Source organism: Trichosurus vulpecula, chromosome 8, assembly GCF_011100635.1.
Source record: "Trichosurus vulpecula isolate mTriVul1 chromosome 8, mTriVul1.pri, whole genome shotgun sequence".
Lineage (NCBI taxonomy): Eukaryota > Metazoa > Chordata > Mammalia > Diprotodontia > Phalangeridae > Trichosurus > Trichosurus vulpecula.
In genome coordinates this window covers 177,550,831-177,576,997 of record NC_050580.1, presented here as the reverse complement: position 1 = coordinate 177,576,997, position 26,167 = coordinate 177,550,831, and the positions used below count along the sequence as shown (strand labels likewise).

Below are 26,167 nucleotides of genomic sequence, written 5' to 3'. Positions count from 1 at the left end.
TAAATATTTGTTGAGCAAACAAATGTCTCCTCACTCAACAGAGCCACAGCAGCGCTAAGGGTATGGCAGTAGGACACGTAAGACAACATCAGCATGGACCAAGGGGATCAGTGCCAGGGGCGAGAAGAAAAGCAAGAAAAGGCCAAGGGAGCGAAGGGACACATTCGGGAGTCAAGGGCTGGCAGAGCAGGGAAAATTCTACGTTCAGCAGCAGAGGAGGCAACAGAGTGGATAGATGTCTAAACCCAAGTAGTGGGCGAGCACCAATAGTTCAGCATAATAAAAATAGTACTAGACTTCAAAACTGAAAGCCTGAGTCCAGCTTCCAGCTCTAACATGAGCTGCAAGACCTTAGAAAATCTTTTATCCTCTTCTAACGTGCTTTCCCATCTACAAACGTGAATAAACAAAAAATGCACAACCCACCTGGTCATGTTAAGAGGAAGGCACTTTGTGAGAGTGCTCACAAGTCATTATCTTAGGGAGGCCCCATTTCCCTGTCCACAACCCAGCAGTCACCAGTAGAAAGGGGGATTTCGCCTTTCCCCTTGTATGGGTCTAAGACTGGCTGCTGTCCCCTCCCTACCCTATTCCCACCACCCCCAGAAGCATGAGCGATAAGGTGCTGAGTCAGAGGCTGTGGCAATTGCTGTCACACATTAGACATTGTCAGTCCTTTGGGTGGAGGAGGGAGGGAAGCTTGTCCATGTTTTTCTTCATTTCAGCCTTACTCTCTCCAAGCAAGGGAATATGAAACAAGAGTAGGGAAGGAATGGCTAAAGTGGAAGGTCAAATAGGAAGCTCAAATAGGAACAAATCCCAAAAGCAATCACAAGATAGCACTTAAATATATAAGGAATTAAGTTTGCCCAAAGAAAAGCAATGGAACAAAGTGAATGCTGTTTACAATTAAAAAAAAAAAGGCTGGAATGAGCAATGTCCATAGCTCTGTGGTGAATAACAGAGCCAGGTCCCATAATGGTTCCTTATAATGCATTAAAGGTGAAATCAATAAGGGAGGATAAACCACAGCAGCAATTCCTCACTAAAAATAAAGCAGCCTTCTGCCCACCCCCAAACCTCCAGGCCCAGACAACCAGCTGAGAGTAGGGGTAGTGGCAGTAAGTAAAAGAAACCTGCCACTGGTAGAAGTCCAGTCCGTGCTGATCTCCAATGGCATCTCTTGAAGCCAGGGACCAAGCACTTTACCATTCAATCTAGAAAGCATTTATCAAAATGGCCTCAGGGACAAATATTACCACTTGGATTCCAAGCCATAAACCCAAGAGCTAACAAAGAAATTAAGACACAACAGCAATTACTTGTATTTTTAGATTGGTGACATGGGGAGTTTAAACATTCTGTTGCCATAGAGATTAGAAACAGAGTGAATTGAGTGAAGGTCCTGCCCCTGGCTTTTTGGTGGGCACCGTAGGATCCTTATCTGTGCTACACCTCCTATAAGTAAGGAGCCTTCCCTTCCTCAAAACCTTCAGAAAAACTAATTTCCTTCAAACTATGCATGACTAGAGGCAGCAAGGTGGCAATTGGACCTTAAGTCAGAAGGCCTGAGTTCAAATCCAGCATCAGATACTTTTATGTGACCCTGGACAAATTACTTCACCTTTATCTGCATCAATTCCTTTATAAAATGGGGATAATAGCACCCAATTCTCAACATTGCTATGAAGTTAAAATGAGGTAACATTTATGAAGCACTGCTTTACAAACCTTGAAGCACTATATAAATATTACCTTAAATTTCAAGTCCCTAAACTACGCTCTTTTATGGATAGCAAACCTAGGAGCATCTAAAGGGATCTGGCCAAAAACAGTAGCCACCAAATTAAGCTGACCCGGTAAAAGAGGCAAACTTCCATAATCCCTTTGGTTATTACCAATTCACAACGCAGACACTGTTGACTGGCAAGGTGCTGGAATCTATGAAATAAAGGGCTTTAAGAGGTTCTCCTGGGACTAGTAAGTCTAGAGACCAAAACCCCTTGGATGGTCTGTACCTGCCCAAGAGGTACATAGTGAAACACTGCCACCTTGTGGAAGGGAAGAATCCAGTCTAGAGTGCCTGGAAAGGAGTCAGGGCTTAATTACAGACTAACAGCATTAAGGTTGGGGTAAAAGAGTAGAAAAAAGCCCAATAGCCTTGGAGCTACAACGCGGATACAGATGGGGAGCCCAGCCCGGGGAAGAGCCTTTTGTCTATTTTTATTTCTTTAGAGAAAGCCAAAGAAAAAAAAAGAAAAAAAACGCAATTGCGTTACAAACTTTTATCCCTAGAACCGTCCGTGGATTTGGCTCGTGAGAAGTTAAAATCAGAGACAGACAGACCAACCGACAGAGACAGCAGACGTGCAGGCAGCAGCTGCCGCTACTGGGGGCTGCCCTTTGTACAAAGTTTATATATATTTATATACACAGACACAGGGGTATAAAATCCAGTGAAAAGGGCTCAAGTGAGCCAGGGTGGGAGTGGGAAGAAGTGGCAGAGATGGGGGCAGTGCCAGCTGTGGAGGCACAGGGGAAGAGGAGGGGAATGGTTGTACTCACTCCCCTCCTTCCTCCCTGCCTGGGCCAAAGAGATGAAGATGGACTGGAAGGAAGAGGAGCTGTACACAGGAAGATGGAGGGCATGGGAAAGGCACCCCATATTTCACTCAACTCCTGGGGGGGCCCCCAAGGCATCCAGAATGTCTAGATGGGTAGATGTCTCATGTACCACCCAGCAAGACGCTGAGCCTACAGCAGTCCCGGCCTCAGGTTGCACCAAGCTGAGGTTATAGGCTTCACAAGGTATATACGTCCACCTCCATCTGCCAGGCCTCTTTGTTGCATCCCAGCATCTACAAGGTTTCCCCCAAAACTCAAAAGGCTTCTTCACCCAGAGGTCCTAAGGGCTTTCCCTGGTAGGCCAAGAGGGAGGGGAAGGGGAAAAGAAGAGAAGGGTGGCACCTTCATTTGTTGCCCCCACACCCCCCAGAATGGGGGACGAGCAGAGGAAAAGAGAATGATAGATGGGGAAAGGGCAATGAAGGGCACCCAGGGAGACGATACACAGAGAGACACTTGTATTCGATGTATGTACAGATTCTGCTCCCCCAGGCTGGGGGCTTTGCTCAGCACAGAGTCCGTCCCCAGTGGGGCCATGGAGCAGCTGCTCTTCCTGGTGTCCAGTGTTGTCCCCAATCGCCCCAGAGCCAATGTCCGTGCCCGCAGGCTGGCGTGGTCCGTGGCAGTGGGGAGAAGGGGGCTGTGGAGGGGCAGACATGGAGAAAGGAGGTGGCGGAACCCAGAGGCACCGGGAAGCAGCGCTGGGCTCTTACCTGTAAGGAATATGAACAAAGACAGGTAAACTACAAACCAAAGAGAACAGAGAATGGGAAAGGATAAAGGAAAAAAAAGACAAGACCAAAACTTACATAGTCTGGGGGGTGAAGAGGCTGGAAAGCTGGAAGCACTGTGAGGCAATGGCCTGGGAGGCGAGATTCAGGGCTGGACTAAGAGCTGGGGAAAGAAATGAGAGAGTCAGTGCACTGTCAGAGGCTCTCTTCCCTCCTCCTCCTCCCCCCTCTATACAGTCAATACTCACCAGTCAGGGCTGCAGGGTTCAGGGCTCCCAAGGGAACAGCTCCATTCAGTTGCAGGGCAGCAGCCTGGGCAGCAGCAGCTGTGGTTGGGAGCTGAATACCAGAGCCTAAAAAGGTAGAGAATGTAGCACCGAGTCCAAAATCTTAGGTTAAAAGTTTATCCCCATATTCTTTACCCCAGAGTAGTACTCACCCTCAGCCAACTTGGCCATGAGCTGCAGCCGCCCACCAGCGGTACCCAGGTCCAGCTCCTCACCACCATCAGGGAAGGTAATATCTGTGCCACCATCCAGTCGCTCAGTCACATGACCCACCCTCATAGGTCGCCCTGCAAGCTCAAAGCCATTCAATTGTTCCAATGCCCGCCGAGCACACTCTGAGTCAGAAAACTGCAGGGACCACCAAGACAATGTCAGTAAACTCCTGGCCACAGACCTGAACCTATAAGCCTAACCCCCACCAGTATGACTTCCACCATCCTAGAGGTACAGTTTTACTTAGGCCTCCATATGTATTTTCCTTTCCCAAAAAGACTTGACACTTTAAAGTCCTCTTTCCCATTCAAGGTGTTCTAAGAGTCCCTTGTCCAATAACTGAATAACAGAAATCTCATCCTCCTCCCAGGCCCAAACAAAGAGTACTATTCCTATGACACCTAGTCAGACTTTGCTCTACATCAGGCATTCCTAAACTTTCTATTTATTACAGACCCTCTGGGAAAGTCTGAAAACCTATGGAATCCTTCTCAGAATAATGTTTTTAAATACAGAAAAGACATAGAATACTACAAGGAAACCATTGAGATAATTATCCAAATAGTTTAACAACAAGTTCACATACCCCTAGTTAAGAACTCCTGCTCTAGACAGAAACAACCAATAAATAATGAAAACATAAGCCAGAAGAGAATCCAAGGTTTTACATTCTTATTCAGCTTCTTACAAAGAATGCAGTTCAGGGGCTTAAGAACTAGTAATCTGGGGCTACCAAAAGCTAATGTTCTGGGGTGGTATAGTTGATCAAGGACCACAATCTGGGGACAACAATAGGGCTGGAACTCCTGATCCTGGTTTTTATTAACTCACTGGTATGTTGACTAAGGTTCCTCTTTCTTTTTCTCCCTGGAGAGAAGTAACCATAATAGCAAGGCCACAAGCAAGCACTGCTTGTTTGAGCTGTTTGGAAGGCTGTTGACCCTAATAAGCAGCAATTAAGGACAAAAAGGTACCAAATAAGCCATACTACTGGAGTCATCCAGGAAATTGTTCCTGCTACTATGAAGAATCACCACACCTGGAGATCTCCAAAACCAGCTGGTATATGTTGGAGATTTAAAAAAAAATTCTAGTATTACCTGTCCTGAGGCATGTGGAACTGCCAAATCTCTAGGAAGTGGGCACAGCAACTTGGTCTCTGACTTTAAGATGAAGGATTCCCATAGCACAACACAACTTCCCCATCTATCTACCTTGGGGGCAGTTGCACGGCCTAGCCAAGTAAATCAACAGTTAATGGTGGGCAACCAACTAGTCAGTAGCCTGAAGCTATATGGGGCTGGGGGAACCAGAGACTAAAAGTAGGAGCAGTTTGGCTGAAAGATGAGAAAGAGCAATTGCCAGGTGGCCTCACTTCTGTTCCTGGGCTGCTCCTTTTCACAAACCCATCATTTCCTTAATCAAGGAATAGCAGCTTCCCTCAAAGGCACTAGTCCAGGAATAGCCTCACTGTTCCAACTCTGTCTCCAAATCACCCACTGTACAGCTTCCACTGCTCTCACCTGACCTCCGACCTTTAAAGAACAGCAGCAGCCTAGAATCACTGCTAACCATGAACACGGCACTTTACATTTTTATTTACCTTATTCAATCCTCACAACCACCCTAGCAGGCGATACCATCTCCACTTTACAGATGAGAAAACTGAGGCAGACAATATTAAATGACTTGCCCAGTACTTACACACCAAGTAAATGTCAGAAAGACAGTATGAACTCAGGTCTTCCTGACTCTAATATCCACTGCACTGCCTCACTATTAACCAATGAAGTTTTCAAGACTCCAGGATATCACAACATCAGGGCCACTGACACAGTCTAAGAACAAAAAATCCCAGAATTAAGCAACAGTATCAATAAACCTTTTACAGTCCCTACATGATGAAGCTAAGCTAGAAAAAACAGACAAGGAAATGAACTCAGTTTCAGAGAAATGGGACAAACAATAGTGCTACTCACGGTTAAGAATCCAAAGCCTTTAGAGCGGCCTGTATCTGGGTCCTTCATCAGTACAATGTTATCAATCTATGAAGAAAAAAAGAATGGTCCAGATTATCTTTGCCATGCCTCACCATTAATCCCCCCACCCACCCAACCTGTTCCTGAGATCTGAGGGAACTTCTTCTCTCACAATCACATCCCTCTGTCCTTTTAGGTCAGGGCTAAAGGTCTCCTATTTCCCCAACAGAACCTTTTCCTGATTAACTTTACCCAGTCTCTCATTCATCAACACAAGTCCAAACTCCTTCCCCCTTTGACTCTCAATGAAGTATTTCATGGGCATCTTGAGTGTAGATTCTGTATTTAACTTATATCACATAATCCCAATGTGCTACAACCCATTCTAAGTATCTGTTTGAATGCATGAACCTCTAGTTTGCCCCTGAAAAGCACTGGCTCTCTCCCCACCTTTTCCAGCTCTGTTCCCTAGCGTCCCAAGAGGGTACATACTTTGCCAAAGGGTTCAAAGATGCCCCGCAACATGTCCTCAGTGATATTGAAGTGTAGGGAGCCAACATAGAGCCGCATGGGACCACCACTGCCTTTCTGCAAGTTGTTGGCCATGGCTGCCAAGCGGTTTTTCTCAGCCTGGAAAAGAAAAATGTTAAGAAGGATCACTCCCCAGAACAGCCTCTTCTCTATATTATTCCAATTACATTTTATTATCCTTTGCACACTCACCTGAGAGGCCTGCACAATGATGGGGACACCCAGCAGCCGCTGCCCTGTTAGTCCAATTGCTAGTGGCACTGACTGGATTTCACAGAACTCCACATAGGCAATGCCCTTAGAGCGACGTGAGTTCCGGTCTGAGATAATACGCACATCACGTACCTATGTAAGACAAAAAAGGAACATAGAATCATAGATTCTAAGAGCCAGAAGGGCCATCTAGCTCAACCCCTGCATTTCACAGATGAGGAAACTAAGGCTTAAACATGCTAAGTGACTTTCCTAGGATCACCCAGCCAGTAGGAGAGACAGGATTTAAACCCAGGTCTACCTGACACCAAGTCCAGCATTTTATCCACTATGCCAATGTTGAGTCTCAGGTTAGGTCTACAAGGAATAGAAAGTTTATTCCTATCCCTAGATAGACTGATACCAAAAGAACAGCAGAAGATGATAAGCAGTTTACCTTGCCAACAGCAGAAAAAAAATCCTCTAGATCTCGGGGCCGAATACGGGCAGCCAGCTGCATACAGAAGACTGTGCGAGCATCACGCTCCTCTGGGCTCAGATTGTCAATAGGCTCCCTGTAGAAAAAGCAGGAATTAGGGAGACCCCTATCTCCCAATCATTGCTCCTCTTAAGCAGGCTCATTCATTACTGAATTACATACAAACAGCTTCAAGATTTCATAATTCATTCAACTCACCGTACAGGACTCTTCTCTCTGTAATGGGGGCTCTTGCTGTGTCCGTATCTGCGCCTAGAGAGTACAGTTGTTGAAACAAACAAAAGCAAATTAGAAAACTATTCCACAGAAACCCATGTGACTTCTTATCCATGGTGGTCTGGAGATTAGTTTCCTAATCTATATGGATATTCCAGCTGTCCTTTCACTCATCAGTTCTTAACACCAGCCTCCAAAGATAAGCTGCTCTTCACACTGGGTTACCCTTAAACAGCATGGGTGCAAGAGACACGACACACATCACCCACATCCCTATATATTGCCATTATTAAATAAGGAACTCCATAGCAAAAGCTGATACCCAGTAGCAAGGGGAGGACTCCTGTAGCGTACACGCTCCTCACGCCGGCGATCCCGGCTGCGTGACTTGCTACTACGTCGGCGATCCCGACTGCGGCTTCGGTGACGCCTCTGACGATCCCGGCTCCGGCTCCGGCTGTTTCTTCGCCTATGTCGGTCCCGGTCTCGGCTGCGGCTATAGTTGAAAATAACGACTAAATTACGACAAATCTCTCTACATATATATCTCTCTCTCTTATGTATCAGCACCATCATCCTGTTCCAACAATCTTTCCAGATACTATACTCAAAAGCCAATAATTCCCTTACTTACCTGCGTTTCCGATCCTTGCTTCTGCTATGGCTGCGGCTCCTCTTCTTCCTGTGAAAGATAGAGTTTTAAATCCTCCCACAAGGGTCAGGACCTTTACCCATTCCTATAAAGTGACAAGTTACAAAGCAATATGATGGGAAAACAGAAAACAGTAAGATAATAGTATGAAAACTCGGAGAGATCTGGCAGAAATGCACAATACTTGTACAATACCAGGTTATACCTCTAAATTCTAGTGCTGGGGGACTATTTTGTCAAAAACAAAAGCCTGTGGTCCCAAATGTGGAATCTTCTTGCTATTATATACAAATAAAACATGCTCATACTAGGACTGACCTCTGAGTCCACATTGGGAAATGAAAGCTTAAGCCAGGTCACCATTATTCCTATGACCCAACAGGACCATAACTGGAACCAAAAGAGTCAAGGAATCTTAACAGCAACTAGGGGTACCACCTCCCAGGTCTGGCTGTCTCCTCAACTTAAAACAGGCTATTTATTTCCACCTCCCCTACCAAAAAAAACCCATCCAAGCCCTGTTTCTCCATCCCACACTCACTTGCTTGTCTCCCCACTGGTGCTGCTTCCACTGGCGCCACCTCCTCCACTGTTGCTAGTGCTGCTGGTGCTGGTGCTGGTACTGGTGCTGGTGCTGGTACTGGTATTGCTCGGGCTATCCTTTTTCACCTCCTTCCTTTGCTGCTCATCCTGGGGGGTTCGCCAGAGGAATGTCCCAAGGGTGCAGGCACCAAACACACAAATTCCAACGGACAAAAAGGATAGAGGCGAACAAGGAAGAAAACCCCATGAGATCAAGTTCTCTAAACATCCCTTTGAACACAATTCCACCGATTCATGAAACACAAAGCAGAGAAAAGGAATCAAGCTCAGGTCTCATAGAGAGGATTTAACTTTGGAAACTCAGCAGGCATCTTTTTAGGTGTTTTTTTTTCCCCAGAACCATTTGCTCCTCAGTAACAAGAAACAAGGGCTGGAACTATTGGTGTCCACTGCCATTTGCTGAATGGGTCCCTGGCTTGTGACTAAATCCACAATCAAGGCCACAAACGTGCTAAAAGGGATGGCATCTACCTCCACCCTTTTCAAAAACAACTGTAGACAATAAATAGGAAGGGATGAAGGGACAGTATCATGGAAGGGCCACTCTCCTCATGCTCTAAGACCCAGATTGTTCCCACTTCAAAGAGAGAGGCCTATATGAAAAGCCCAGAGCTTGAGGACATTACCTCTTCCTTCTTGTAGGGGGCTTCCAGCATGGCTTCAATCACTATGTCAAAGTCATCTGACGCCATCGTGTCACAATCTAAGGAGAGGAGAAGCAGATGAAGCTGACGAAGGGCAAACCCATCTAGCAGAACGCTTCCAAGACACTCCCTGGCCCCCGAAGAGATAAACCTTTGATGCTACAGTTCCCTGTTTCTTAGAGAACTGTCTGTCACTTACCCTGGCTCTAGTTCTGTTGCCTAAAAATCACAATTAGTTCCAATCTGTAGCTTGGATAAGGAGACAGCTGGATAATTAAATGGTCTATGGTCTAGAAGGAAACTTAGAGCTTTGTTATATGACTAAAATCTTCATGAGCACAAGCTCAAAGAGATAGTATAAACACTGCCCTACAAATAATTTCCCTTTACAAGGGATTCTATGCCTTTTTCTTGTTGTGACTAGTTCTAAATTAGACCATTTTGGTTAGCATACATTTTCAAACTTGGAAATAAAACAAGAAAATGATACAAATACAAACCCAAAATTCGTGGAAATAAAGTAAAATAAGAAACACAGATTTCCCTATGTTCTTTTTACATGCCTAGACTCAAGATACCAGTTAAAAGGGCTTTTATCTATGTATTTTCTAGCCATGATTAAACAGAATTTAGGTAACTCAACAAAGTGATAGGGATAGTGATGGGGCTTTTGACTTCACTGGTATGATCAAACTCCTGGATGAGAAAACTATCTATTCCAATGTAGGCCAGAACTTTCTCTGCAACTTACAGAATCAGAGGGTTGCCCTGGAGCATTGAGAAATTAACTGACTTGTCCAGGGTCACACAGCTATTATAGATACATCAGCATCAGGACTTGAACCAGGGCTGCCTGGATCCAAGGTCATTTCTCTATCCATTCTGCTTGTAAAATACTTTGGTTAAAAACAGGCATAATCACTCCTGCTTTGGAGACAAGATGGGCAGGGTAAAAATTTTTGCCTCCCCCCAAGCTTCCATGTCAAGAGTCTTCTGCCTGGATGGCCATATCAGGTCTGCCAAATGACAAAAACTAAAAGGCATTAAGGAAAAACAAGAGGCTAAAATCTTTTTTTTTTCCCCAAATACGATATATATAATATCCTTTTAAATAAAGTCACCTGGAAAGCTACATACATTTATCCAATGATATCCTTTTAGACAATCATTATTACTCAAAACGTTTTTGGAATTTCTTTTTTGGGACTGGTTTCATAGCTTGTGACACAGTATTCTAAATACTGTCAGAAGAGGTAGGCATTTGTCCTTGGAGTCTTACCAATGACCAGGGCCTTGACACTCAACAAAAAAATGAGGAGAAAGTACTGTGGATAAGATGGATTTAATTGCTCCTAGCTTTAAGACTTTAAAAGACTGTGGACACTTAGATATTTTGAATCAATCAAAACTCATTTGGAGCCAAGTCTGGTAAACAAAATATATTTTGATGCCATTTTGAGAACAAAATGAGGTATATCTTAGTAATAATGTTTTTATTATACTATCAACCCTTTACATTAGGATACATTCTACAATCTAACAAATATATTTACAGATACCTCAACTGATCCTTATAAGCAACAATGCCCTGAACCACATATGTCATAGTCCCCATGTTACAAATCTAAAGCCCAGAAAAGTTAAGACTTGACTAGATCAACATAACTATTAAGTGGTGATATAAATTCCACTGGAGTTCTACCATGAGGTTTATAAACTAGCATTAAGAAAATTCCAAGAGTTCCAAAAATGTTTTGAACAATGTGTGTATGCCCACACATAGATTCACAAAATAAATATCTTTTAAGTGCCTATTCTCTACAGTGCTATGGTAGGCACTGTGGGAAAAATAAAATGTAGATAAAATTAAGTACTTTAAGAGAACCCAGATTCTGAGTTTTCTTTTTTAAATATACATATACCTATGGATCAGCCCCATTACTTCACGACAGGTCACATTTTGCACCTATCCTTTTTGGTTTTCTTTAGTACACAAAACGTGCTTCAAGAGCAGGAACCATGCTGACCAATATAAATTATTAAGCTCACTGTCAGAAACCAGAAAATAAAAGTCTAAAAACCAGAAATAACTTTTTGTTTCTAAAACACTAGTCATTTCACTACTAGGTCCTTATTTCACAAAACTCCTTTGTTGTTCTACCAGTTATGGTTTTTGCCTCCAAAATGTTTGACTTCACGAGCTGTTCATACATAGCATAGGATAGTAATAACTTTGCAAAAACAAAACAAGATTCCCCTTAAATGAACAATCTTTTGGACCCGAATCACTTGGGCAAGGCAAAGTTTTCACTTGTTCTCAGCCAAAAAGAGGAATGGTTGAGTGAATCTGTGTGCACTCTTGCAATATAAATACAACTTTTGTTTAATCTCCCAATCCAAATGAGTATGTGCCAGAGTTGCACCTTTCTTTCTGTCCTAAACACTGCTTTACAATCTGCATACAACCCACTGTCAGGCTGGAAACATCCCAAGTACTCTTCCCCACCCCACCATACAGAGATCACAAGAGAAGGCCCATCCAAAGTCTGGCTTCCCCACACCCCTCCTCCTGAGAAAAACATGAGAAAGGAGGCTCCACAGCCACCAGGGCGCTGGGATCTCGCCCAGATGGCCTGCTCACAGGCAGCAAGCAAACAAGCTGCCAGGCCCCAATGCTGAGGGGTGGAGGAAAGTGCTTAAGGATCACTGTCAGCCTAGTTCACCCAGAATCCAACACACGCTGGAGTCCTGGGGGTGATGAAAGGTGGGGACAAGCTCTGGGTCTGGTCACTCTGCTGAGGCAAACACATCCATACAGAAGGGGGCTTAACGACTATGTGAACAGTAAGACTGACTCACAAAAAAATGTTCGTGAAAGGGCCTCCCTCCCCCACTTTAAGTTCCAGTGTGGCCCGAGCAACGCCGTCCACCTCGGCTTTCCCTCAGCGATCTCCACCCTCGCACCACCAGGGGCGGCCCTGCCACAGCTCAGCCCTGCAGAGCCTTCCAGATCCGATTCCCGGAATTTTGGTGTTGGAAAGGAGATGAAAAAAACCCGACACTAAAACACAGTGAATGGTGAGGCTTTGGGGTGGGGGGCTGGGAACCCAGGAGAAAGAAAAACAAAAGGGGGGCTCTCAATCCCCTCACCCCTTTCACAGCCGCCGTCGCTTATCAAAGTCCTGCTAGGCCATCGACTGTGGCCATCTCGCCCGAGAACGGCAACGAGGAGGAGTTAACAAAGTGTCATGGCTGCGGGGCTCTGTTATGGGAAGAGATCAAAGTCACAGGGCCATGGGGGGAGGGGGAGAGGGTGGCGCAACGCTACGGTCAAACCAAGGAGAAAGCCATCATGGGCTCGATGCCTATAAATTATACTAATGCCCTACGCCAGTGTCGAAGAACGCCATTTCCAAACCAAAATAGCAAACAAAAAATTAAAAGGTTTGCGTGGTTCTGCTTGCGACATCACTGTCTGCTTGTGACGTCAAGGGGAGGCGCCACGCGGCAACGTCACGGGCGGGTGACGTCTCGATCGGGGGTGGGGGGGAGATTATTCAGCTTCGGGGGTCTCTCACCAGCTCCGGGTCCCCGCGGGGGGGTCCCGGGTTTCTCCGTTCCTTGAGGTGTGTAAAGGGCTCTGAGCCCAGCTCTTTCTCAGGGTCTCGGCAGAGAAAACGGCGCCGTGGCCGGAGCTGCTCTTCTTCCCGCAAGATGGCGGCAGCGCCGATGTCTTCCAGAACCTTCCCCCAATCTGCGCATGCGCTGAGCCCAAGCTAGGGTGGGGTCAACCCGAGCCGTCTCGCGGCAACTCTCCATACTGTACCCTTTCATTGGTTAAAATTAAAATTATGGGCGGAGCTAGGCTCGGCTGTTGCCAAGCAACCGTCAATTTCCCTATTGATTGGTTGACGCTTCTGTAGATCAGGGAAAAGGGCCTTACCTGCAACCTCTGTTGACGCCCATCGATTTTTCATTGGGTATTGAGCCACTGGGGGAGGTGGAGAAAAATCAGACACAGGGCGTGGCATTAGTTTGGAAGACCCACCTGACCCTGTTTCCGGCACCGCGATTGGTTAGACCAATACGTTGGGTGGAGACAGTAAGGAATTGCTGTAGCTGTTTCCTTGGTACGTTCCCTACTGATTGGCTGAGGGTGTCACGCTGGCCTTTAAATCCTTTTCCTGGCAAGGTTTGCTGTGAATAAAATCCGTCCTTTGACCTCACCTTTGGTACTTAGCGCGCATGCGTTAGAGTACCTCGTTCGGGTCTCGTTACCTTCTAGGCTCTTTGTGGTAAACTAACCTAGTCAGGGATGATAGTAGCTGGAAAGGTTTAAGGCTGCAGAAGGTTCTGCTTCCCTTTACCAAATCTCATTCCGGCCCCACCCCCACTCTCCTACTACCTCAGACAACCTACTTCCTCTCCAAACAGCGTCCTATCCTAGTAGTACACAGGCGCTACATTGATGCTTTTGGGCCGGTGTAGGGGCACAAGACCCTGGGCCAGAAGGTAACTGAACGTGACACCCACGGACACGTTTTCGGGGTTTTTTAGTTTCCGCAGATTTCGTAGTTCCAAGGTCTACTTCCCATAGCCAGCAAAAAAGATTTGGACAAATGGCAGCTTCTACAACGAGCTAACAAGCTTTTAGTCCCTGCCTCCCAAAAAGACCAGAGCGGGAGGTTGGAGGAATCAGTGTGTGACCACCATCCAGGCTGTGGTGAATGTTACAAATAAACCACTTCACTCAATTTGTTTAGTTTTGATCTTTCATAATTCATCTAAGGAACACCTCAACAAAGAACACAGTTGGATCAAACCTTGTGACTAAGTTTCAGTATGCATTCCTTCATTGCCAGGTGGTGGTGCGGAGGGGAAAGGTCTACAGAAGTGGAATATTACATGTAGGTACATACTGTCAAACAGGGTGGAACGTCAGCTTTTGTTGATTTGCTTTCTTAAAATTTGTTAAAAAGAGAATATAGACATTCAGAAATGAGTGTGATGTAAACATATCAAAAATAAGAAAAATGTTTAAAGATTAAATTTAATAGGGATAAATGTAGGTCATAGCTGGGTTCAAAAAATAATTTTCACAAGTACAAAATGGAGGGTGCATTAAAACAGCAATTCCTCTTTAAAACGGTTGGGATTTTGTAAGCTAACAGGTTCATGACAGCCAAAAAAGCCAATGTTATCTGAGGTTGCATTGACAGGCAGTGTATAGGACCAGAAGGGTGAAAGTCTGGGGATACCAGACTTGAAATAGACTGTAGCTGGAGTAGTGTGTGCAGTGTTCTAGGTGCTACATTTTTGCAGACTGCTTGACAATACAATAACCAGAGAAAGGCAACCAGGATTGTTAAGGCTTGAGATCATATGCAAAGTGAAAACTGGTTGAAAGAGCTTGGGATGTTCATGATTGAGATGAGAAAAAATTAGGGAAAATCCATAGTTTTCTTCAAGTACTTAAAGAGATGTTCCATGAAAGAGGGAATTGATATAATAGACAATATCGGTATAGCGCTTTAAAGTTTGCAAGGCCATTTACAAACATTATCTCATGTTCATCCATTATCTCAATTGGATTCTGCTTGGCTCCAAAGAGCAGAATTAGGAGCAAATTAGGTGGAAGAGTTGTAGAAAAGTACATTTTAGGCTTAATATAAGGAAAAACCATTTAACACTTAAGAGCCATCCAAAAAGGAATCAGTCCACCTGGGGAAGTAATGGATACTCTCTCCCTAGAGAGTTAAAACAAAAAAACTGGATGTTTACTGGTCTATCATAGAGGGGAGTTCTTATTCATGCAACAGGTTGGACTAAACGGCCTCAGAAATCCCTTCCAACCCTGAAATTCTTTCCCTGAAGGGCAAGAATATAACTGTCCGAACTGACAAGACAAGGCTTAGAAAAATGTTGGCTCCAAGGGCCAAAAGGAAGCACAATTCCACTTCCTGACTGTAGAACAAAAATGACTCTCAGGTGATTTCAGGATCTGGCTCCTGGCCTAGAAATGAATGTGACTGAGTTTCCATCAGGTCCTGAGAATCAGAGGCAGGGGCAAGGGTGAGTGGGGGCAGGAAGGGCTATAACTTTACTTTATTTGTATTTCCTTTGACACAGAAGAACCAAGAGGAACACAGAGTTGGGCAGGGTTGAAAAATCACTCAGTCCAATGTTCTCAGGGTATGCTCCAGGAAGCCCTGGAAGTTATGCCGTCCCTGTGGCTTCACATTCTGCAGAGTGTTTCCTAGCCCAGGATCTTTTATCACAGAATGGGACGGGGGGCACTCTAATTAGCTCTGCCCTTTAACCCGCCTTTATACAAGACGAGAAAAGCAGATAAGGATACCCTAATCTGATGGATGGCAACAGTGATCCTGCCCTAGGGAATAATTACTGGTTCTTTCAGTGCTATAGGGGAACTGGGAGTTGGTTCCTAGGCTTTGGGCACTAGCAGGCAGCACTAGAGGCCGATGGTATAGGAGCGACCAGTAGGGTTATGAATAGCTGAGCAGATAGGTGCCGTCACTGCCCATTCATACCACACCTTCTTGGCATTGCTGCATCGCCAGAATCGAACACAGATAGTCTGCCCTTCATGCACGGTGATGGGCTGCTGTAGGAACAGAGACACAGGATGTTTGGGGTAGCTGGTCATATCACCACAACTGGGACAGGGGCCTAACAGATCTTGGGAGCAATATTACCATGTTGGAAGGGAAATGGGAAGTAACTCAAGGAAAGAGAGGTAAGCCAAGGGCAAACAGAGCAAAATTGGGATCAAGGGAAATGACACTCCACAGGCTCTTAAAGATTCTCACCTTGATAGGAAAGAGAATAGGAAACCAGGAGAACATTCCAGGAGAGTGGGTCTCTGGACGGATACCTATGAGGATATAAGAACCAAATGATCTCAAGACCCTTTCTCTTGCCCTTACCACACCATGACCATTCCCTCTGCCAGAGCTAAAATGGACTTCTATAAAAGGGAGATAAATGACAATACCAGTTCCCTTTGTCACTTTTTGAAGCAAACACATGCAGGGGAATACCAAGATCCAACACGTTTCCTGCTAGTCAGAAGTACAAACACTCACTCAGAGTGATGTCTTGATAAAGCACGGTCTCAAAGTAGCCTGCAAACCCATGCAGGACAGTGTTCACCTCTACAGGAAATTCCAATGTGCGGTAGCGGTTGTTGTCAATCACAGGATCTGTCAAGAGAGAGGCAGTAATAGATAGGGAGCCCAAAGGTGATTCAAGCAAGGGGCCAGGAAAGCAAATCTGTCAAAGGAGAGTGCATGCTTAGCCCCGGGGAGAAGATCAGAAGCAGCCACACAAGGACCTACCTCGGTTGGGATGGGTAAAGGTAAAGCAAGGCTGGGGTTCAGCCAGCTGGTGAAAGTTGTGCAGTCGAACTACATAAGGCATCTCAAACTGGGCCTGTCAAGAAGAGGAAAGCAGGTGCTGGAAGGGAGAACAGGGACAGTCTCCTCCTTCCCAGGAACCTGACAGGAAAGTATCAAGAGCCTGAGGGACACACAAATAAAAGGAAAGAGAACTCAAGCTAACACTCAATTTAACATATTTTCTAGTGAAAGAAAACAGATGTTTAATGTGTTTAATGTTTGCTGACACAGTCAGTTAAAACTGGGTATGTGGAAGGGGAAGAGGTCTTCTCACCTCGGGGTCACGGTCCTTTTCTCGACATGCCCGGACTTCATTGTACAGCTTAGAAGAGGAGATGGGGGCTAGGAAAGAAGTATACTCCCCCGGGATGCTCACTCCATCATCTGCAGAAACAAGAAGGGCAAATTAATCTCCAGTGAAGAAGGAAATTATGTTGATGTTCTAACCACAGCTTCAAGCAGAACATTTCTTCTGAAACCCACTCCTCTTCCTGATTTCTCTATTTTTGTATATATGTCATCCTTAACTCTCCCTCCTACCCCACTGCCATGCAATCTGCTGCCAATTTATCAATTGTACTTCTATGACATCTCTCATCTTTTTCTTGCCACCCCATGGCCTAATTCAGATCTTTGTCACCTTTTACCTATCACAAGACTCCTACAATTTTTCTCCTTGTCTCCAGTTTTTCCCCTCTCCAGTCCACACAGCTGCCAAACTGATATTCTTTAGGCACATCTAAATATATCACTCTCTATGCTGTTATTCTCAAATCTACTTATCCAACTCTAACCTCACATCTCCAACTGCTTTTCAGATATTTCAAACTAGATATCTTGAAGACAGCTTGAACTCAACATATCTGAAACTGAGCTCCTTATCCTCCCCCAAAACCCTCCCCACTTCCAGATTTCCCTATCATTGCCAAGGGTATCACCATCTTCCAAGTCACTCAGGCCACCAATATAGGCCTCCTTGACTCACTCTCTCACCTTACTACACTAATCTATTGCCAAAACCTGTTGATTTTACCTTCTTACCTAGTATCTCTTGCACATGCACTCCAACCCTCCTCTGACACCGCCATGTGGTGCAGGGCCTCAACATCTCAAGCCTGCATTTTTTAAATAATCAGCTGGTTGGTCTCTCTGCCACCAGTATTTCTCCATTCTAGTCCACCCTTCATTCAGCTGTAAAAGTGATCTTTCTAAAGAGCATGTCTCATCTTATTATCCCTCTATTCAATATACCCCAGTAGCTCCCTATCACACCCAGAATCAAATACAAAATCCTCTATTTGGCTTTTATTAGAGCCCATCATAACCTACCCCTAGCCTCCAACACCTTATACTATCCCATATATTCTATGATCTAGTGAAATTGGATTCCTTGCTATTCCTTCACAATCTTAGCTTCTGATTCTGAGGATTTCCACCAACTGTCCCTGGCCAGGAAAGCCCATCCTCCTCATTTCCACATCCTGCTTCCCTAGTTTCCTTTAAGTCACAGCTAAAATCCTGCCTTCAACAAGAAACCTCTCAAGCTCTTAATTCTAGTGCCTGTGTTATTTTCTATATGTATATTTTATACAGTTGCTTGCATGTTGTTTCTCCCATTTGACTGTGAGCTCCTCGAGAGCAAGAACTGTTTTTTGTCTTTGTACTCCCAATGCTTAGCAGTGTCTCACATATAGTAGGTACTTAGAAAGTGAGAGAAATGATTATTAATAAAGAATTACTAACATGGGAGGGTGGTGTAAATTCAGGGTTTTTTTCCCTTTCTATTTCCTCATTCAAAGCCCAGTCCTTGTGAAGGACAGGGCAGACAATGAGACATTCTCCTCAATCTTGGGCAGGACCCCACCCAACTGGGAAAGCTTAGTTCTGACTGAAGGGGAAAGAAAATCCAATCTAGGTGAACTGAGGCCCAGCATTCAACTACTTAAGCGGTCGGGGTGGAGGTGGATCCATTTGTCCTGGTGGGGTGGAGAGGAGCCTGTCCTAGAGTGACAAGATTAGTCACTGTCCCCAGCCCCTCGTTAGAATTAGAACAAACCCACCTCTCATAATATTCATTCTCTCATTAACTGTTAACCAAGAGTTGATTTCCACCGGTAGGGAACACACTCATGCTAAAGTATATAAACAATGGATATTCTCTAGGGGTAGTCTTTGGTTTCCCAGAGGGCCAAAGACCTCAATTTATCATCTGCTAGCCATAATTAATAAATTTATTATTAATTACCCAGAAACTATGTCTCTCAGACTTTTCATTTGTCACAAAAATATTGACTGATCTTTAAGAAGCTTCAGTGGCTCCCTCTTGCCTCTAGAATAAAATACTAACTCTCCATTTGGCATTTAAAGACCAGTCTTTCTAGTTTGGCTGAATTGCTTAGTGTGTGAAGGAGAGTTATATGAAATTAATCTGGTCTACTTGCTGTTTCCATAACAGGACATTCCATTTCCCATCTATATGCCTTTGTACAAGGAAATCTCCATGCCTGGAAGGCTCTACTGACCCTTTCCTTCCACCTCTAGGAATCCCTAGCTCCCTTCAAAGCTCAAGTGACATCTCTTAAATTACTTACTTACTTTGTATATTTTTTGTAATCACTGATGTGTCTACATATTCCTCCCCCCAATCCCCCAGAGAATATAAACAAGATCCTTGAGTGCAAAGAACTGAGTCACTATATGTCCCTAAGACCTAGACAAAGTGCCTGGCATACTGTAGATATTTAATAAATTCTTGCTGAATTGAATTCATTGTCTTCTAGGTTGCTTCCATTGGTTATCCCACCCTGTAACCAACTTCTGCCCTTCCTCTGTCTTCTATCAAAAGGCACCTTTTAGGAAGTGCTGGGCTCCATCCAGGCATTCGGGTGATAATTCATTATCTGCAAAGGAGCCTAGGAGTTCACTAACAATGATGTCCGCCTTCTCAGGTGCCACCCATTCCCGCATGTCTGATGATACTACTGTCACCTGGCTGCCCCACTCTTCAAACTGCCAGTTCTCTAGGCTGTGAGAGGAGAAGACATTGTTAGTGTGGGTGCTGGCCCTGGCAAAGGCGTGTGTAAAGCAGGAGCATAGGGAGTCACTCACGTAACCACGGCATTGGGGTTCTTCTCTACAGCATACAGCTTCACCTTCCGATCAGCTTGCTTGGCAGCCCGGAGGGAAGCATTCACCAGGGGACCTCGGCCTGCGCCTAGCACCATCAGCACCCTGAGAGGAAAGACAAAGATGAAATGGAACTGTCAAACAAACATCAGGCTACCAAACACAATGGAACAGACAGACAGCGTTGGTGTAGTTGGTGGTAGTAGTAAAAGGAGAAGTAGGAACAGTAGCAACATCTAGCCTTCGTACATCACCTAACGCCCACAGAGACAGTTGTCCTGATCTATATCCTGCCACTGGACCCAGATGGCTCCGGAGGGGAAAGTGAAGCTGGTGACCCTGCACAGCCCTCCCTCACTTAAATCCAATTCACTTGCAAGTCAGGACATCACCTTCCTGGCCTCGTGGTCCTCTTTGAGAACAAAGGACCAACAACAATGCCCACCAGGCCCTTTGCTAAGCACAATTAATCCTCAACAACCCTGGGAGAGTAGGTGCTATCATGATCTCCATTTTATAGTTGAGGAAACTGAGGCAGACAAAGGTTAAGGGACTTGCCTGAAGTCATATAACTAGTAAATGTCTGAGGCCAAATCTGAACTCAGATATCCTTGACTCTAGGACTCTAGAACTCAACCCGCTGTAGTTGCCTGAGTTAAGAAACACTCACTGCACATTGGTGTCCTTAGCCTCTTCTGGTACACGGTCCAACAGGCATCTGTAGATAGCCTAGGAAGGAGAACAGAGACTAGAGGTTACCACCAGCAGGAACCTACATCTGGCCTCATTTCCATTCCCATGCTCACCCAAGCCCTAGCCCTGCTTCCTGCCCCAACCCAGACCCCACAAACCTGCTGGTACTGAGAGTATTTAATGGGATCCTTCTCAAACACTTCATAAGTTTGTGATTCCAGATTGTCCATCAGTGGCTCAAGAAGAGAAAGAGAAAGACCAAGTTAAGTAAACAGGGCCTAGAACCTGATGGCACTCCAAACTGGAAGAGCACTCTATTTGCCCTCTGGGTCTAGTTGGGAGTGGGGGGGGAAGGGAAGGTTGGATTCCTTCCACACAAAATAACTCCTTGTCCCCTATCATTCCCACAATTCCTAAATTCACAGCTCACCTGGAGTGGTGACTGGAGATAGTCCTCATAGCCCTTGGCAAAGAGTTCATAGGCATTGGGTGGTGGACGGTTCTGGCTCAGGTATTCCAAATACTGCAGGTAGGTGCAGAATTCCTTTTCCGAGTGATGATTGGCACCAGTAATGATGAACTGCACTTCCAACTGTCAAGAAGTCAACACATCAACTCAACCTCTTTAGCCTTCCTCTTTTCCCAGGACAGAGTCACCCTGTCCTAAGTTTTAAAAGACTCACTCCCAAATCAAGCATCTGTGTTTAATCACTGCCAAGAGGAAAAGGGCATCATCAACAAAGAGAGGCTGAAGTCATTCATTTTATGAATCCTTAATCAGTCCCCTGAGGCTGGAGTATATCACCCCCCACAATCAGCGTATGGCTTTAGTATGTTCAATGCCCACTTCGCATCTCATGGTAGCTCAGAATACCTCACATTCTTTTGCCATTTCTTTCTCAAATATATTTCTGGGTCTCAGGATCCTGAATAATATGATTTCTAAGTTGGTGTTTTATGATTTAATCCTATGGAAATATTTCATTTCAAGATGGGTTCCATGAAAAGTTATCAGGTTTCCTGTGCTATGTTTTCCCTTCATTTCTGGACCCCAACTTTGCAAAAATTGTTCTCTGGGGTCCAATATGAAAAGGGAACTCATCTGTGGGGAAATTTAAAACACTCATATAAGCAAGGTAGAGGAATGATTGGGGAACTACCAGCTGAACATTACAACTCCTCACCCCAACATATACCCTTTTTACCTTGAGGAGTCGGAAGATCAACCTTTGGTGCACCTTAGAAAGGACAGGAAATCCCTTCTTATTGGTCAGGAAGATGCTGGTGGGAAGGATGGCTGCTTTGATTGGCTCCCCAAGCCATCGGTCAATAATATGATTGGATGGGAGGTCAGCACCAACTTCAATAGCTACAGTAGCAAAAGAAAGATCCACTAAAGCCCAAACAAGCTTTCTTATATCAAAAGGGAAAGTCTATTACAGTCCTGCTATGTAGCAGACTGCTATGAAGTGATATGAAGTTACCCAAAATCTCAGTGTTAGTAGCTAAACTAATCTGAAGCTTCACACCATGACTCCAATTCACATAGGGGAGGGGGAAAAGAAACACTAGCTATGGCAGCCTGCCACACTCACCTACTGCAATCCTCTTGCTGTAGTCACACAGGGTACGAAAGTTATGCCACCTGCCCAGAAGAAAACACAGCACAGGGCCTGCCAATCATTATACTCTTTCCAGCTGTCAGTCACTGCCCCACAAATTCTAGCCCACTCTTCTCCCAGCCCTGCATTCTAACCTTCTGCAATAACAAGGAAAAGAATCACATACCACATCCATGTCTTCTCCTCTCCAGTGTATGCCTCTGTCCGTGTAAGAGGTTCATTCCCAATGACATCATCCCGAAGGTCTTCCGCTGCCACCAACGGTACCCGCATCCAGAACTGCACAGAAAGAAACTCATTACCTCTGCCTCCAGAGAATCTTTCTTGATTAAAATGAACCCGATCCTACACCAGTACTAACCCCTTTATGACCAACACGTCTTTCTTGTTTCCTGCAGACTTAAGTAGATAATGCTACTTCATGGAGACAAATGCTCATTTGTATGTTTAGGTTAGTCCCTACCAGTCTTCCGATTCAACTCTCTATTTTCTGAGACAGAAATAAATCCTCTTTATTAAAAGGATTCAGCTTTTTGGTAATAGTTTGATCTATCCAATAACTGGCTGATCAGTGATCCTAGGCAAATTAAAGAAGAACAGGAGGGTCCTTTCCAGTCCATTTTATGCACAATGGATTAAGTAGCCTTGTTTGGGATAATAAAAATATTAAATACAACCCAACCACAGCACAACATTGCCTATTCATCTTCTGGGTCTGGGGAAGGAAACTACTGAGGTCATACCATGGAAGAATGATGGCCTGTATGAATGTGATTGGTCAAGACTCTGGCCAAGTTAGTGTTATCTTCTTGAGTGAGAGGTAACAGGAAAGCTGGAAGTCCCAGGTATGCCCCAAAATTTAACTCCTGCAACATGGCCTGGAACAGAGATCAATACAGACAGATTAGTAAAGGATGTTCCAAATGGTTTCTACTGTTGTAGTGCTAGACATAGCTGACATCAAGGTATCCCAAAGGCCACTGAAATTTGGGCTGCCCAAGGTGGTATACAGGGGTCCACAGTCCACGTGAAGGTAAAAGACCATATTATCCACCCTGTGTGAGCTCTAAAGATAGCCATAAGACATATGCCAAGGTGCCTTACCGCCTCAGAATTCCTTCTTATCTTCTCCACTTTGGAATCAGGGCGGATCCATGGTGATAGCTTTCCCACAATCAATGTATTCCAGTCTGTAGGCCCCAGGGAAAGACAAAAACTAGGTTTACTTTAAAAGCTTGGTTACTTTACTCCAGCTTCTGTCCGGCCCCTGGCTCTCCAGCAGACCAGGCAATGGAGCACAGAGAACGGGGCTTTTCTCATCATGGACAGGGAACACTCTTCTAGGGAAACAGCACTCAGGGAGGCTTTTTAACATGGAAACAAGTTATGTATAACGGGTGTATCTTCCTGTTCCAAGAGAATCACTCTCCCTAATTCAAGGAAGGAGAGGTGGATGGACAGGGCTCTGAGAATGTGGGCTGGTCACTGCCTCTAAAGGGACTGAGGGGCTCCCTACCCCGTCCAGACAGCAGCAGGTCAGACCGTGTGTGGGGCCCAGGACGGGTCTTGGCAGGTTCCTGGGTGAACTCCCTCTTGAATCGGGGGTGGAAGACCGGCATGCAGAGGAAATCAAAGCTGAGACAAAGACAGAGGACCCCCACCCCCCACCACCAGCAGATACAATTAGCAAAATCACAGCGCCCTTCGGGCAGGCCTTGTCCCACGTGGGCCAGACCAGCGTGCACAGCCCACGCGCCAGGGTGGCACGGTGTGCCTCAATGTCCCCCAAAAAGGAGTTTATGGAAAGGAGGAGAGAAAGAAAAAAGGCAGGGACTCCATATACAGCCGCAGGGCCAGCTCCAGTTAGATCTCGTCCCTGGCATGAGTGCCAGCCACATGCCCAAACTATCCTCAGATTCTCTGCACACTTTCCCACCCCGCTCCCAGCCAGCCTCAGCCCAGAGACTGACTGTGGTTGAGCCTCTCCACCCGCGGCCCTCCCCCCCCATCCGAGACTGTGGTCGAGCCTCTCCACCCACCCCCATCCACTACAGAAATGGTCTCTCCCACCTCGGTCCCCTCCCCCCCCCCGGGATTGGGAATAGTTTCTCCCACTCCATCTCCCAGAAAGCCTGCGTCCCAGCCAAGAGAGGGGAGGAAAAGGAAAAAGGGGCCCTCACCCTTGTTTCGCCACGGCCCCCAATGTATCAGCCACTTCTGGGACGCAGTTGAGGTCCCGCCCGCTGGACACGCGGCACCCGGGGGCCCCAACTGCCACCGCCGCCATTTTTCCCTTCACGTTGTCCGCGCCGGGACCCCTGGATAACAACAACCAATGGCAAAGCACAGAAAAAGCCGGGTTTCCCCGGTAGGCGGGAGAAGTGTCCTTAACAACCCGAGCGTCTTCTCCCACTCAGCGTTCGGGGGGCGGGGGGGGGGGGGGTAGGCGGGGCGATGTGCGGGTCTCCCTGCCAATCAGACGGTGGCGCCGTGACGAAAGACATGAGACCTAGAGATCTACCAATCCGAGGGTCCCGCTTGTGAATAGAGTCTAATTCCCGTCTATTTTTATGTAGAATACTTGAAACGGATCCAAACGAAAAACTACATCCCCCATGAAGCCCCGCGGCATACTCTTGAAGAGGTGCTGCTGCAAGAGTTTTTTCGTCCGCGGGCCAGTGGCGCAATGGATAACGCGTCTGACTACGGATCAGAAGATTCCAGGTTCGACTCCTGGCTGGCTCGTCTGGAGCGGTACATCTTTATTGCTTTTTCAAGATGTTTTCTGACTATCTCTATTTCAAGTATGTCCCATTGTTTTCCTGCACTCTTTTGTTATTCACTGACACATTAATTCATCTATTCCTTTAATATAACAAGTGCCTACTGTACGAAGAATACTTTTCTAGACTTTAAGGTGAATTTACTCTAGAGTACGCACAGTCCATGCTCTCTTGAAACTTACAGTGGGGGAGGAGGAGGAAAAACATTAAATTCATATCTTCTTGTCTGGAAGACTAGATTTCACCAACAATCACTGTCATGCAAATTTCTCTACCCAGAACCCCCCAAAGACGTTGCTTTTTCTATCAGGTAAAAAGAATTTATCAAATACCTACCTGAACATGATCTCCAGTCTTCCATCTCCAACAGCCTATTGGATATATCGAACTGGATGTCCTGTAGACATTTAAAATTCAATGTTCTAAAACAACTCAGTATTTTTCCCAAAAAATCCCCCCGTCCCCCTTCCTAACTTCCCTATTACTGTCGAGAACATCATCACCATCCTCCTAGTCATCCAGGCTCCCAATGTAGGTGTCATCCTCAACTCCTTACACGCTCATCCTCCCCCCCACCCCCACCCCCACCCCATCCAATCGGCTGCCAAGTCCTGTCGTTTCTACCTTTACTTCTCTCTTTTTCGCTCAGGTGTCTCCTCTGGCAGTACCACCACCCTGGCGTACGTAGGCCGTTATCACCCCACACCCGTCTGTTACAATGACCTGCTGCTTGGTCTCCCTACTTCCAGCGTCTTTCCCACTCCAATACATCCTTCACTCAAGCTGTCAAATTAATCTTCCTAAAAACACAAATCTAACCGTGTCACCCCCTCAACTCAGTAAACTCCAGGGGCTCCCTGTTACCTTCAGGATCAGACGTGAAATCCTCTGTTTTGCTTTGAAAGCCCTCCATCACCTGCCCCCTTCCCATGTCCTCAGTCTTCTCATAACTTACATTTCCCTCTTATTCTGTGATCCAGACACTGGCCTTCTCGCTGCTCCTTGCCCACGACGCTCCCTCTCCCAACGGCATTTTCACTGACTGTCTCCCGTGCCTAGTCTTCTCTCCCTCCTCCCATCTGCATCCTGCCTTCCCAGTCTTCCTTCAAGTCTCACCTACAGCCCCATCTTCTAACAGAAGTCTTTCCCTGTCCTCCTTAACCCTGGTCCCTTCCCTCTGAGACTATCCCCAATTTAACCTACGTGTGTATATATACACATCCTCATATACATATACAATGTATATTGTTTGTACGTAGTTATTTACTTGTAGTCTCCTTCATTAGACCGAACTCTTTAAGAGTAGGTACTGTTGTTTGCCTTTCACTGTATCCCCAGAACTTAGTATGATTC

The 26,167-nt window shown here is 45.6% G+C and overlaps 2 protein-coding genes and 1 non-coding gene across 6 annotated transcripts; 1 reads left to right on the top strand and 2 right to left on the bottom strand.

Annotated features, from left to right (window-relative positions):
• Positions 1 to 1,301: 1,301 nt before the first annotated feature.
• Positions 1,302 to 12,976, bottom strand: RBM23 (RNA binding motif protein 23). 4 transcript variants are annotated; one of them, XM_036734905.1, is made up of 15 exons: positions 12,751 to 12,916; positions 12,323 to 12,434; positions 9,155 to 9,231; positions 8,467 to 8,615; positions 7,908 to 7,955; positions 7,596 to 7,769; positions 7,256 to 7,309; positions 7,016 to 7,133; positions 6,559 to 6,711; positions 6,328 to 6,465; positions 5,836 to 5,901; positions 3,796 to 3,991; positions 3,605 to 3,709; positions 3,435 to 3,519; positions 2,208 to 3,338 (listed from the first exon to the last, which is right to left on the bottom strand). In XM_036734905.1, the coding sequence occupies exons 3-15, from the start codon at positions 9,218 to 9,220 to the stop codon at positions 3,335 to 3,337; spliced, it is 1,356 nt and encodes a 451-aa protein (XP_036590800.1). In that variant the 5' UTR covers positions 9,221 to 9,231; positions 12,323 to 12,434; positions 12,751 to 12,916; the 3' UTR covers positions 2,208 to 3,334. The 4 variants fall into 4 exon arrangements, with proteins under 4 accessions (XP_036590802.1, XP_036590800.1, XP_036590799.1 ...); XM_036734907.1 differs by lacking the exon at positions 12,323 to 12,434 and having other exon boundaries at positions 1,302 to 3,338; positions 8,467 to 8,606; positions 12,751 to 12,976; XM_036734904.1 differs by lacking the exon at positions 12,323 to 12,434 and having other exon boundaries at positions 12,751 to 12,928.
• Positions 12,977 to 15,249: 2,273 nt separating this feature from the next.
• Positions 15,250 to 24,460, bottom strand: PRMT5 (protein arginine methyltransferase 5). The gene is made up of 17 exons (XM_036735624.1): positions 24,212 to 24,460; positions 23,548 to 23,666; positions 23,136 to 23,221; positions 22,775 to 22,909; positions 22,198 to 22,310; positions 22,005 to 22,054; positions 21,615 to 21,778; positions 20,840 to 21,001; positions 20,568 to 20,645; positions 20,387 to 20,445; positions 19,699 to 19,821; positions 19,440 to 19,615; positions 16,865 to 16,974; positions 16,531 to 16,624; positions 16,279 to 16,395; positions 16,003 to 16,067; positions 15,250 to 15,797 (listed from the first exon to the last, which is right to left on the bottom strand). The coding sequence occupies exons 1-17, from the start codon at positions 24,316 to 24,318 to the stop codon at positions 15,645 to 15,647; spliced, it is 1,911 nt and encodes a 636-aa protein (XP_036591519.1). The 5' UTR covers positions 24,319 to 24,460; the 3' UTR covers positions 15,250 to 15,644.
• Positions 24,461 to 24,703: 243 nt separating this feature from the next.
• TRNAR-ACG lies at positions 24,704 to 24,776 on the top strand. The gene has a single exon. It is a non-coding gene; the product is annotated as a tRNA-Arg (tRNA).
• The last annotated feature ends 1,391 nt before the right edge of the window (positions 24,777 to 26,167 follow it).

Coding starts and splice junctions, on each gene's coding strand:
- RBM23 (XM_036734904.1), bottom strand. CDS start 9,220: ATGGCGTCAGATGACTTTGACATAGTGATTGAAGCCATGCTGGAAGCC. Junction 8,616..9,154: donor CCCCCTACAAGAAGGAAGAG/GTAATGTCCTCA, acceptor CGAACCCCCCAG/GATGAGCAGCAAAGGAAGGA. Junction 5,902..6,327: donor TCTTTGAACCCTTTGGCAAA/GTATGTACCCTC, acceptor TTTTCTTCATAG/ATTGATAACATTGTACTGAT.
- PRMT5 (XM_036735624.1), bottom strand. CDS start 24,318: ATGGCGGCGGTGGCAGTTGGGGCCCCCGGGTGCCGCGTGTCCAGCGGG. Junction 23,667..24,211: donor GGGGCCGTGGCGAAACAAGG/GTGAGGGCCCCT, acceptor TCTTTGTCTCAG/CTTTGATTTCCTCTGCATGC. Junction 19,616..19,698: donor AACCCCAATGCCGTGGTTAC/GTGAGTGACTCC, acceptor CTCCTCTCACAG/CCTAGAGAACTGGCAGTTTG.